Source organism: Pseudophryne corroboree, chromosome 1, assembly GCF_028390025.1.
Source record: "Pseudophryne corroboree isolate aPseCor3 chromosome 1, aPseCor3.hap2, whole genome shotgun sequence".
Classification (NCBI taxonomy): domain Eukaryota; kingdom Metazoa; phylum Chordata; class Amphibia; order Anura; family Myobatrachidae; genus Pseudophryne; species Pseudophryne corroboree.
Window position 1 is genome coordinate 949,425,020 of NC_086444.1, and position 13,910 is coordinate 949,438,929.

At 41.6% G+C, this 13,910-nt stretch overlaps 1 protein-coding gene across 1 annotated transcript in view; it reads right to left on the reverse strand.

Annotated features, from left to right (window-relative positions):
* Positions 1-13,910, reverse strand: part of LOC134974150 (annexin A10-like) — a 239,325-nt gene that overhangs the window by 36,012 nt on the left and 189,403 nt on the right. The window contains exons 7-9 of the mRNA XM_063946507.1: positions 13,269-13,322; positions 12,379-12,472; positions 9,331-9,426 (exon numbers count right to left, since the gene is read on the reverse strand). Of these exons, the coding sequence (XP_063802577.1) occupies positions 9,331-9,426; positions 12,379-12,472; positions 13,269-13,322 (244 nt within the window). The remainder of the gene's footprint in view (positions 1-9,330; positions 9,427-12,378; positions 12,473-13,268; positions 13,323-13,910) is intronic.

A 13,910-nucleotide genomic window follows, 5' to 3' on the forward strand; every position in this document is an offset into this window, starting at 1 on the left:
GCGGCTTAGCGTGTGTAACTCTGCTAAATTCGCCTTGCGACCGATCAACTCGGAATGAGGGCCCATGTGCACTGCATGGGAGGCAGATATAACATGTGCAGAAAGAGTTAGATTTGGGTGGGTTATTTTGTTTCTGTGCAGGGTAAATACTGGCTGCTTTATTTTTACACTGCAAATTAGATTGCAGATTGAACACAGTACACCCAAATCTAACTCTCTCTGCACATGTTATATCTGCCTCCCCTGCAGTGCACATGGTTTTGCCCAACTGCTAACAAAATTCCTGCTGCGATCAACTTGGAATTACCCCCCATGTTCATATAGGTTCATGTGTTGTTATTAACAACACATGAACTTATATGAACAGTATGATTGTGGGCCATGGCTAGTAGTCATTGTTGGGATTACTCTACTAGAGTGCTTCTGTAAATGTCTGCGTTTTCAGCTAAGGTTATGTTTTATACAGTAAGAATGTCCGTGTTAATGATACAAACGTGGATGATATAATAAGTAACTATGGATGTCTTTTGATAGGTATTATGGTAAAGCAGAATACCACCTAGTTAGTCTATTTAAGCCTTCTGTGGAAAGTACAGTGCACCCAGAAAGTATTCACATCGCTTCACTTTTTCCACATTTTGTTATGTTACAGCTTTATTCCAAAATGGAATAAATAATTTTATCCCCTCAAAATTCTTCAAACAATACCACATAATGACAACGTGAACAAAGTTTGTGATTTTTGCAAACTTATTTAAAAAAACAAACTAAGAAATCACATATACATAAGTATTCACAGCCTTTGCTCAATACTTTGTTGATGCACCTTTGGCAGAAATTACAGCCTCAAGTCTTTTTGAATATGATGCCACAAGTTTGGCACACCTATCTTTGGGCAGTTTTGTCCATTCCTCTTTGCAGCACCTCTCAAGCTCCATCAGGTTGGATGGGAAGCGTCGGTACACAGCCATTTTCAGATCTCTCCAAAGATGTTCAATTGGATTCAAGTCTGGGATCTGGCTGGGCCATTCTAGGACATTCACATAGTTGTCCTGAAGCCACTCCTTTGATATCTTCGCTGTGTGCTTAGGGTCTTTGTCCTGCTGAAAGATGAACCATCACCCCAGTCTGAGGTCAAGAGCGCTCTGTAGCAGGTTTTCATCCATGGTGTCTCAGCACATTGCTGCATTAAATCTTTCCCTCTATTCTGACTAGTCTCCCACTTCATGCCGCTAAAAAACATCCCCACAGCATGATGCTGCCATCGCCATGCTTCACTGTAGGGATGGTATTGGCCTGGTTATGAGCGGTGCCTGGTTTCCTCCAAACAGGACGCCTGGCATTCCTGCCGAAGAGTTCAATCTTTGTCTCATCAGACCAGAGAATTTTGTTTCTCATGGTCTGAGAGTCCTTCAGGTGCATTTTGGCAAACTCCAGGCGGGATGCCATGTGCTTTTTACTAAGGAATGGCTTCTGTCTGTACAGGCCTGATTGGTGGATTGCTGCAGAGATAGTTGTCCTTCTGGAAGGTTCTCCTCTCTCCACAGAGGAATGGTGTAGCTCTGACAGAGTGACCATTGGGTTCTTGATCACCTCCCTGACTAGGGCCCTTCTCCCCTGATTGCTCAGTTTAGATGGCCAACCAGCTCTAGAAGAGTCCTGGTGGTTCCGAACTTCTTCCATTTATGGATGATTGAGGCCACTGTGCTCATTGGGACCTTCAAAGCAGCAGATATTTGTCTGTACCCTTCCCTAGATTTGTGCCTCGAGACAATCCTGTCTCAAAGGTCTACAGACAATTCCTTTGACTTCATGCTTGGTTTGTGCTCAGGCATACACTGTAAAGTGTGGGACCGTATATAGACAGGCGTTTGCCTTTCCAAGTCATGTCCAATCAACTGAATTTACCACAGGTGTACTCCAGTTAAGCTGTAGGAACATCTCAAGGAGGATCAGTGGAAACAGGATGCACCTGAGCTCAATTTTGAGATTCATGGCAAAAGCTGTGAATACTTATGTACATGTGATTTCTTAGTTTTTTTTATTTTTAATAAATTTAAAAAAAAAAAAAACCTTTTTTCATGTTGTCATTATGGGATATTGGCCCTCATTCCGAGTTGATCGCTAGCTGCCATTGTTCGCTGCATAGTGATCATTTAAAAAAAGTCTAAACTGCACATGCGTATGCACCGCAATGCGCACGTGTGGCGTATGGGTACAAAGAGCATCGTGGTTTTGCACAGGTTCTAGCGACGCTTTCAGTAGCATTGGCGGTCGCAAGGAGATTGACAGGTAGTGGGAGTTTCTAAGTGGCAACTGACCGTTTTCTGGGAGTGTTTGGAAAAGTGCAGGCATGGCCGGGTGTTTGCTGGGTGGGTATCTTACATCATTACCGTGTCATTCGTCGCAGCAATCATCGCACAGAATAAGTAACTACAGGGCTGGTCTTGTTCTGCACAAAATGTGTTTGCAGCCGCTCTGCTGCACAGGCGTTCTCACTCCTGCAAAGCGAAAATACACTCCCCCATGGGCGGAGACTATGCGTTTGCATGGCTGCTAAAAACAGCTAGCGAGCGATCAACTCGGAATGAGGTCCATTGTGTATAGAATTTTTATGGAAAATTCATTTATTTCATTTTGGAATAAGGCTGTAACATAACAAAATGTTGAAAAAGTGAAGCGCTGTGAATACTTTCTGGATGCACTGTAGATATATTTTAGTTATCAACTTTATAAAGAAGTAAATTAAATGCATGTCTTGCAAAATAAAATTACTGTACAAATCTCTCTCCATGGCAAGGGTACAGACAATGAACACCACAAACGGATGAAACAATTGTAAAACAGAAGCATTATGTACAATGACTTTAGGTTATAAATTCCTCCTGGTCGTGGATGTACATATGGTATTAGTTTAAATGTGGTAATGTAGCAGTGATGTTCTACTAAATACCAAAACATATGGGAGAGAGGACGTGAGCAATACTGCATTTGGGGGGTCATTCAGAGTTGATCGCACGTAGCAACTTTTTGCTGCTCGTGTGATCAACCTGACGCCGCCTATGGGGGAGTGTATTTTAGCATAGCAGGGCTGCGATCGCTTGTGCAGCCCTGCTATGCTAAAAAAGTTTTCTGCAAAACAAGACTAGCCCTGCAGCTACTTACCCAGTGTGACAGATCCAGCGATGAAGGTACCGGCTGTGACGTCAGACATCCGCCCTCCAAACGCCTGGATCCACCTGCCTTGGACTCATAACGCCGGGAAAACAGTGAATATCTGCCCCGGAACGCCTCCCACCTGTCCGTCTTCTTGCGATCGCCGCTGCAATCACTTTTCTTGCTGGCAGCATGCGCAATGCATCTGCCGCGCATGCGCATTTCCAACCCGTTCGCACCACAGTGAAGAACCGCTGCGTCCGAATGGGTCGGAATGACCCCCTTGGTTGATAGGTGTTTGATTCTAAATGCCCATATTCATAAACAAATCCATAATTAATTTCAGTTCTAAGACCAAAGAGGCATCCATCCATATCAGTGACAGTCAGAGAAGGCAAGGAAGGCAGAGCCTCCCCTGTCATACTCCAAGAGCTTTTACTATAAAAATGATTAGAATAATACATAGAAGATATTTATAACTTATAATATAACATATGACCAGATCCCAGAAGCAGCAGCACTGTGCAGCCGGAGCAGAGATATGGAGACTGATTGAATTACTGCAGCAGCACCATCAGGTCAGTGCTCCCATCCCCCCAGCCCAGTGGCTTCCCCCATCTCACTGACCTCCATCCCAGTGTCTCCGCTTTCCTCTTCCCAGTGTCCCCCACATCTCAATGACCCCCTCCATCCCAGTATGCTCCCCCTTCCCTCCCTAACCAGCTGTCTCATTGACTGTCACTTGTCTTAGCTAATAATGGTGCAGGGCTCTGGAACAGTGATAATAGGGGAGTAAAGTGACATGTCTCAGGAGCTAAGAGGATGGGGGTGTAAACTGTCCTTTGCGATGAGAGCACTTCCATGTTTAGGACTCGGATCCCTAATTGCGAATGCGTCGAGTTACGCACGTTTGTTGCCCATGGGCTGAGACTTTTTATTTTGCTCCACATTTAATTTCTGAGGCTATATCTGAGTTTATGAGTCCTGAATTGAAGGTAAACATTTGACTTTTGCACACATTAAATTGAGTCTGCATACTTGTGTTTCTATGGCTATATTTTCATTTGAACGTAACTGAAGAAATATACAACTTTAATTCTAGCCTATAGTTACACCTGACAGAGATGTGGCTGTCATCACTAACAACTTATGGAATATACCAGTGGATCCCAAACTGTGAGCTGTGGCACCCTGGGGTGCCTGGGGACACTTGCAGGGGTGCTCTGGATTGGTGGTCCAGAACCAATTTAAATTATTTCTGGCCAATGTAACAGACAAATCCAGTGCTGGTGGCTGCCAACCATAAACTATGTGGACAAACAGAAGCAAATACTGTCCCTCACCACATAATTAAAAACATATAAACACAATTTACTTAATGTTTTTTTTTTTTTTTGTGTAAATCTCTCAATAAGAAACTTTTGGCTTTGGGGTGCCCGGAATTTTTTTTTTCTGATACTCTAGGGCTCCGTGATTCAAAAATGTTTGGGAACTACTGGTATATACAAAGATACACTTCCTATAAGGCTAAATATATGCTCTAAATGGATGACTCTTCAAGGAGACTTTACTGTACTTAACCTTACATGTTATCCGCCTTACTACTTTGCAAGTGGATACACTGAATTCAAAATATGGCTACACTGTGAAACAAATGTTGCACAAGTCACATGTTTACATATCACAAAGCGATATTTCACCTGTAAGATTAGACCCCCTTGTACATTCCCATTTATTTTTCTTGTATACTCTGTTTTTATTGAGTAAGCAATAGTAAAAAAAAGTTGCAAACAGTAATTGCAAGCAAATTACCCCAAAATACAAATTGTAGAAAAAAATAACCATAATAATCAGTGGCAAGGGGGAGATCAATAAGATATAATTAAACACAAGACTAGCATAATTAATTGCTAGATAATTTAACGTATATGAATAAGGTTCAAAGAGAACCAAGAGAAAAGAAAAGAAAAACGGTGGGAGGGAAAAAATGCGGAAAAGGGAACCATCAAAGTGAATTGTGTAACTACCCAAATAACTCAAGTTACTCATTAGGTTGAGTTGTGGACACATAGACTTTGTAAGCATCAAAGGACTTGCATTCTAACCACAGGAACCATGTGCTTGTGAAGTCAGAAAGTTTATCCTCAGAGGATAGTAGAATGTCTTCCATAGATATAGAATAATTTAGCTTCAAAAAAACAATCCTTGCACGTGGGAGGTGTGGAGGATTTCCACAGGACAGAAATGACCAAGCGCACAGCATTGCTAAGGTGGCAAATTAATGACTTTGTATTTAGTCACTGGTGTCTGGGAATGGCCCAGTAGCCAGAAGGCAGGGTATGTGGGTACTGCTGTATTCAGTATTTACTGGGACACTGTAATATCAGTCCAGAAATTCGATAGATGGGAGCATTCCCACCAGATATGGAGTAATGTGCCCAAGGCTGTAAAGCATTGCCAATATGTACTGGGTGTAGACTGGAACATAGCATGGAGTAGGGAGGGATGTCTATACCAGCACATCTTGTATTGTATTTCTTTCACTGTCACACAAACAAAACTAGAATGTGCCTTAAGGAAGACATTTTGCCATTCTGTTTTAGATAAAGATAAGCCTAAATCTTTCTCCCAAGCCAGAACATAGGTTGGGATGGGGGGGATTGGGAGCCTGTAGTAATTTATAGAGTGTGGGAAGGAGATGTCGGGGGAGATGCATGGCAGCTCAAAAGGAGGCTCTTTCTATTGGATGATTTAAACAATTGCCTTATTTGCAAGAAAGTCCAGAAAATTAGAGTGGGGAATGTCCCATCTATTTTGGATCTCAGAAAATTGTTTAACACCAGAAGCAGACACAAACTGACCAACCCTAAAAAGATCCACAGTAACCCACCTGGGAAAGTGAGAGTGAGTTAGTCCTGGAGAAAAGCTGGGGTTCACAAGGAATGATGTCAAGGGGCCAAAGACAGAAGAAATGGAGTGGAGACTTCATAGGGCTTTCCAGGAGGAAAAAGTGGGTGGAATCGACTGATGAGAAGAAGAAATCTTAGGAAAAATGGAGAGCCACAGGTCAATCTCTGGATGCTGTTGCATTCAAAAGCCTTCTGACGCAACTCACTTCTTTAGGTCTTTGTCCCTCGTCCACTGAAGAATTCTATTTAGGAGAATGGCCTGATATATTTGATGTTTGGAAGTTGACCTCTCATCCAAGTGGGCCGTGACTATACATCACGTTTTTTGCGTGACCAGACACATTGACAGATCAGGAAATGAAGTCAGGGACTTGAATCGGTAAGGCCTGGAGAAGAGAACATAAAGCAGTCTGGGAAGCATGCTCGTTTTCACTACATTTATCCTGCCTAGCCAGGAGAGTTGTGTCAAATGCCAACTGTTATAGTCGGTATGCATAAAGGAAAGAAGTGGGGCAAAATTCATGTTGAACAACTGAGATAAATTGCTAGTCAACTTAATCCCAAGATATGTTATGTGAGTGGGGTGCCAGTAGAATGGAAATGCATGCTGGAGACCTATTACAGTGGAAGGAGAGGAAGAAATGTTAAGAGCACCAGACATTTAAAATGAGACAGTTTCCTGAATTTCTCAAATTTAAGCATTAAATGTGGGAGGGACTTAATAGGATGGGATAGCTAGTAAATCAGTGAGTATAGCCAATTAATATTCCTCATCTTCAACCCTAATGCCAGATGTGCAGATTGGCCCTAATAGCTGTAGCCATGACTTCAAATAATAGAACAAATATCAACGGGGACAAAGGGTAGCCCTGTTTGGTACCATTGCTAATGAGATACAGATCTGACAGGGCACCATTGTTTCAAACCCTAGCTGAAGGAGATGCCTTTTATAGGATCCTGGCACTATAGGCAAGATAACTCAATCAGATGTGCTCAAGAGCAGATCTCATAAAGGTCCAGCCAATCCTATCAAATGCTTTTTCACCATCAGTTGACTGGAGAATAAGGGGGACCTGGCGCTGAGAGGGTAAGTGAATCAGGTTAAGGACTTTTATTTATTGTCCCTTGCCTCTCAACCAAGAACAAAGGCCTTGGGCCCTGTGTATTAATTGTTGGAGCAGAGTGCTTAGCTTGTTCGCCATCAATTTGGCATATAATTTAAGGTCGACATTCAGGAGAGATATGGGTCTGTAACTCAAACACACAGAGGGGTCCTTACCTTGTTTAGGGACAACAGAAATATGAGCTTCTAACGATTATTGTGAGAACTATGCATCTACGGAAATAGAACAGTTGAAAGCTTGGTGGAGCATGGGGACAAGCCAATCTTTAAAAATATTGTAGTATGTTATAGTGAAGCCATCAGGGTCAGGGCACTTGCCCGAAGGGACGAAGAGATGGCCATTTCAACTTCTTTCAAGGTAAAGAGAAGCTTCACGGTATCCCTATAAGAAAGGGGGGAGAGAGAGAGAGAGAGAGAGAGAGAGAGAGAGAGATGGGGAGAGGGAAGGAGAGAGAGAAGGAGAGGAGAAGAGGGGGGAGAGGGGGGAAGGAGAGAGAGAGGGGAAGGAGAGAGAGAGAGAGAGAGAGAGAGAGGGGGGGGGGGAGAGAGGGAGAGAGAGAGACTCTGAGACTATAGAGGATAAATAATCCAGGATCTCCTGAGATGAGGAAGGATGATCTGGGTTGGTAGAGGCATTAGCCAAATTATACAATGTGGAGTAATATTGTTTAAAAAAGATGCAGTCTTAGGTGTTTGTGGATGGGCTGTTCCAGTAGTGTCTTGGACTGTGTGAATAAAGGAGGCTGCACGTTTTGCATGAAGAGTTTGGCCTAACAATCTACTTGGTTTATTGCCTCATTGGTAAAATTAGTATTTACACTACCGACAATATAATACAATCAGAGAGTATCTTATTTAGTCCCGCACGTGCCTCTGACAATTCTAAGTAAACCTCTCTGGACAAGGAGGTCTTGTGGGAGGTCTCAAGATGTTCGATCTGCTGCAGCAAGGCTGCTATTTGTGCAGTTTTTTGTTTTTAAACGTAGGAACCTAGTTGAATAAATTTGCCCTGGAGAACACATTTATGTGCTTCCCAGAGGGTAAGCTTAGAGACTTCGGGGAAGTCATTATATGTAAGGTAATCAGAAAGAGCAGCATCGATATCAGTCTTACAGTGAGCGTCTTCCAGCAAAGTCTCAGTGAGATTCCACGTCCAATGTCCAAGGACAGAGTCATCGAGATGGGGGCATGATCAGACCAGGTGATAGGCACATCTAAGATGAGGGGGAGATGTCTGTGGCTCAGATATAAGTAGTCTAGATGAGAATAAACCTTATGGGAGTAAAAAAAATAATCACAGCCTGTAGGATGCAAGGTCCTCCTAGAGTTGGCCAGCTAGTGATTGTGAAAAGCCTTTAGAACCTGACGGTATTTGACTAGAGAAAATCTAGGGGAGTTGTTAGAAGATTCTATTAAGGGGTCTAATGTCCAATTAAGGTGTCCCCATCCCCCCCATAGTACTGTAATACCCTTCACAAGGGACAATATGATCAAATTGAGCTGCAAAGAAAGTATGCTGGGCTTGGTTGGTAGCATATACAGTATGATAACGAAAGTAAGAGCTTGGTGAAAGATCTGACAATTTTTCAAGAGAAGTCTATCTGGGATTAATCTATGTACTGAGACATCAGTGATATGAAGTCTCGTAGAAAACAAAATCACTACACACTTGTTTTTCTATTCAAGCCTATTACTGAAGTAGGCAGTAGGGAAGCCTGTGAACTGTTTTTTAAAATGTGTTTCTTGAATCATGGCTACATTAACCCTATCTGCCTATAAGGAGTGAAGCAATCTGGACCTTTCTTCTGGGATGTTTAGGCCCTGGGCATTAATAGAGGAGATTATAATCTTATCCAAAATAGACATTGTGGATGGGAAAAGGGTTTAAAGGTAGAGGTTCTCAGGACAAGAGTAGAAAGGAGAGGAATAGGTAAAAACAGAAGACAATGGGCAGCATAAATAACACATCTCTGCCCGTTTATTTTCTTAACAGAATTCGTTAAACCTTATTTTGTGTCCTGCAAGTTTGAAGGCACTATGTGGCACGGTACAAAGGAAAATAGATACTATTACATTAAATACATGTGTGATCTTTAGTGGCCCTAGTGGCAATTTATTAATCCCACAAAATATGTCTCTTACCTATGGCCAAGAGCAGCTGCTTAAAGTATCCATCATAGCATTGTTCAATAGCTACTGCTATATCTTGTCCAGAGATATTCAGAAATTCTTGGAAAACTTATAAATAAAACAAAGACACACAGTTTTAATAGGTTACACAGACACACATAAGAATGGAAGAACAGGCATTGGCTGTAAGTGAAAGCTGACACTTTTAGTGCCACCGATGGGTGCATTCTATTTTGCAGTAATACCATGAATCAGTGCTACTCACCTTTGGGTTGGTTATTTTGCTAAGTGATTGGCTATAAACAGAAAGAATGACTTAAAGTCAGCTCTGGTGTGTCCTGAAACTAATGCAGTGATACACAGTTAATTAAATAACTTCTGGTTTTCTGAAACTGGTCTATTTAGGCATATACAGTATGATAAAAATATATAGTATTATTGAGAAATCATCGCAAGACATTCTCTCATCTCTGTGTAGGAAAACTAATATAATGGGAAAATATGTAAGCACCCAATCATCATGGGATGTTCATGGCACAGTTGAAATGATCCCTTCACTATCTCCGTGATAAATTATATTAAGGCCACTATACATATATGTGATTCCCTGACCCAGCCAAAACTGCAGATACGCCGACTGGAACTGCAGGTTACCGACCAGTGATAATCAGTATTCAGTTGGGAATTGGAGAAATTAAACATGTTAAAAATGATCGATTTGGCAATCCCGACTGGTTTCAGTCGGGATCGGGGAATCTGGATTTTTGGACATGTTTAATATTCCTGATTCCCAACCGTCCATCGAGGGATCAGGACATTAGCCCAATGTATGTCTGAGGTATGGGGGCCTTTACCTGAACTCTCGTAGAGGGGATGGGGCCTAATGGCACAAATAACCTGGCCTGCCCCCATCACCACCCACCTGCAGCTCCCCTACAGGCTTCTCCAGGAAAAAACTACAAATTAAGGCAAGTATGAGAAGCGGGTTCCATCCCCTGTGCTTGTGAATTTTGCAGGATATTTTAGTGAGGTGTGTTCCAGACACCTACACAATTCAATTATAAAAAGTAAATGATCTTGAACCCCAAAGACATGACAAATAAGATAGCATGACAGTCTAGAAAGCTGCTAGTGGCCACATAGAAAGTATTGGAGGCAGATAAATGGTGACAAATGGTTGGTTTTTTAGAACTTTTAGAAATGATGGCAAAATGATAGCCAGCATGTGTATTTCAGAACATAAAAGTTGTTAGAATATTGTGGGACTTACATTAAAATGTCTCTATAGTAATTCTTAAATTTGTATATACTACAGTAGTTTATAAGAAAAAAAACTTGTAAAAAACACTTGTAACTTCCATCTGCAAGTTCAAAAACACCTTTCTCAGCTATACACTTCAAAATACATGTAATACATCATTTAACCCATTTTTCTGCTTTTAGAGAAAATAACAAGTCTTTTTTCGACATTTTCCTTTTTAAAAGCCTTTAAATATATTATTCACTGGGAGGGGTGACCCAAATGTTTTGTACTGTGTCCGGTTATTTGTATATTACAATATTACAGCACACTAGTGGTGAGGCATTAGATATCAAATGAGAATGAGGACTATGAAAAAGGGAGTTTATTTTTAAAGTGAGGCTTCTTGGAGACATATTTACTCCTGTCATCAGAGATTCAACATGAACATGGAGCAGACTTTGATATACCATGTATAAAAACTATAATTACCAAAAAAAAAAAAACACCTTAGACCTGTTGTGAATATGGAGTCTGAATATTATTGCTATAACATCAGTCTGATGCCACGAATACTTATGTTTCTCATTTCTTTGATTTTCTAGGGACAATGCTAAGTTAACAAAAAAAAAATACTTGAAAAGTTTGAATTTAGCGTTGTGCACTATATATCTATAGTATGTTGAAGCAACTGATGTTTTAATAAGCGTTATGACATGACATACCTAAAGTACATACAGATTTGTCAGCTTTGAAGTAACATTTATTAAGTATATTCAATAAAATTATATGTAGCAGCTGATTGGTTGCCATGGGCAACTTCTCCACTGACTCACTTCTCCACGCTTTTTCTTGCTTTATGAATAGACCCCATAGTATAATCAGTAGGAGCCAGAACTGAGCTTTCTAAGCATACATGCTCTCTCCTCAAGTCAAGACGTCCGACTCCTCTTGCTGTCACCTGCTCTCTGGTCCGATGCGCTGACTGAGCGCTCAGATCCAGACACACACCAGACTTGGTAGGAGAAGCTGCTGAAACTTGGGCATCTGCATTCAATCCCTTACACTGAATGTTCTCACCGCTGCTTTACTATAATTTTATTATATACTACTGCTATTGTGGTCATGATTCCAGCCGCCTGCCAGGCTGGGTGGATGGGAGTTTCTGGGCAGCTTGAACTACTCATGTTTGCCCATGTGTTTTAACTAGAATCACATTGGGCCTGATTCAGAGGTGGATGCTAATGCATTTGCAATAGCAGCCGTTGTCCCAACATCGGCTGCAAAAATATGCAAATTCTAATCTCAGCCTTTACCTTGTGCACCAGTGTGTGATGGAGAGCATAATCGCTTTCAGAGACGACCCACTTTCAGGGACCATGGACAGTGCAACTGTGTCTCTGGTTCTGAGCACTCCATTGGCGAACCATCGCCCACACTATTGACACTTGCGACAGTCTATGGGCTGCTCAGTGCTTCCTTCTCAAATCCCTCTAAACCATGGCCTCTGTGGCTGTGTATCAGTGTTTGGAAACACGGCTGCGTTTGCAGACACGTCCCTGACACTCCCATAACATGGCTAAGAGGGGACCTTTTTTACGAATACTTCAGGCCACCTCGCAGTCACCGCCAGGGAATGCCCAGGTTTGTGCGCCATAAGCTCTATTACAAGGGACTCTGTCCACAACAGAGGTTCTCTGTGTACACTCTGTAATGTATAAACTTTAGGTGTATTCTGGAGTTCTTGCGCAGTAGCAAATAATCGCTCAACTGTGCAAACATCGATTTTGCATCCTCTAGAAAGAATAAAGGATTATTACCCATCCATAATTGCTGGTAGCTTTTGTTACATAAAATCAGCTGCATCATGTTTTTGTGTTCATCTGTTCTTCTTTGACATGCGTCCCAGAGAACCTAGAACATAAACAGACATACTATAGTTAGTTTGTGCAATTTCTTCGGATAGTTTCCAGTAGTTACACTGAACAAAAATTGCTCCATGATGCTTTTTTGTAGTCTAGTAAAGCACAATATATACTACTTCTACTTTAAAGCCTATCATATAGATGTAGAAACCATTAGCAGCACTTATTAAAAGGGGGTTTCTATGTTAAAAATAAATAAATCTATTTTACCAAATAGATTCTATTATCAGTAAATAAAACCACCTTTATTCACTGTATTTAGCAGAATCCTGACACATACAGGGGCGTCGAGAGCTTTGCCGGGCCCCGGTAATGAGAGGGGGCGTGGCCAGAGAGGGGAGGCATGGCTAGGCCGCTCCATTTAAAAATACATGTGCGGCCGCTCCCCTTTCTTTCATCATGCAAGAATAGAGGACTGGCTAGCACTGGTGCACTGGCTGGTAGAAAGGCTGCCGTCAGCAACAGAGAAGGGGGAGGGCAGAGCCCGGGACCCTAGAATGGGCCAGGCCAAGAGCACCTAGCCCCCCCCCCCCTCCTCAGCGCCAATGCTTACATACAGTAAGGAGGGGAGATCTGACGGTTTGTGGGAGAGGAGAGTCCCTGGGCAAGACTTTATGAAAGTACTGGTACCCTGCTAAATGCATTAAATGGTACGCTCCTAGGGGAGGCAGCTGTAGCCCCACCAATGTTCTGCTTTTGGGAAGCTAGAGGATTTTTGAAAAATTGAGGTATAAAGTTAAAAATCTATTTATAAAAATAAGTACTGTAAGAAGCCCTTCATGTACCATTGCATCCTGAGCTGCTACACCAGGATCTGGATATCCTTCCACTCTTACTCCCTGCAATAAACAAATAACATGAATGTAAAGGTGATCATGACATATTTAGTCAGATAATCCTTAAAAATTATTTTCTAAGTAGCATTTTAGACAAATAAACATTGAAACACAATATAGTAACATAGTAATTGAGGTTGAAAAGAGGCAATTTGCCCATCGTGATCAACCTGTATTAAGTTGTGATGAATCTACATACCCGCTGAATAATGTTTTAAGACTAGTTACTGTAACTACTATAACTCATATAACCCGTGGATTAACCATGTTGATATTTTAAATATTATAACCTTGGATATAATTTTCATTCAGAAATGTATCCATTCCCTTTTTAAATCCATTTACAGAGTCCGCCATTACCACCTTCCTTGGCAGGGAATTCCACATCCTAATTACCCTAACAGTGAAGAACCCTTTCCTCCATCGCGTTCGGAACTTTCTCTCCTCCAGCCGCAGCAAGTGCCCACGTTTCCTAAACTTTGTTCTTTTAATAAATAATTCCACTGATAACTCTTTGTGATGTCCCTTTACATATTTGAAGATAATAATATCTCCTCTTAGACGCCTCTTTTCTAGTGTATTTAACCTAGT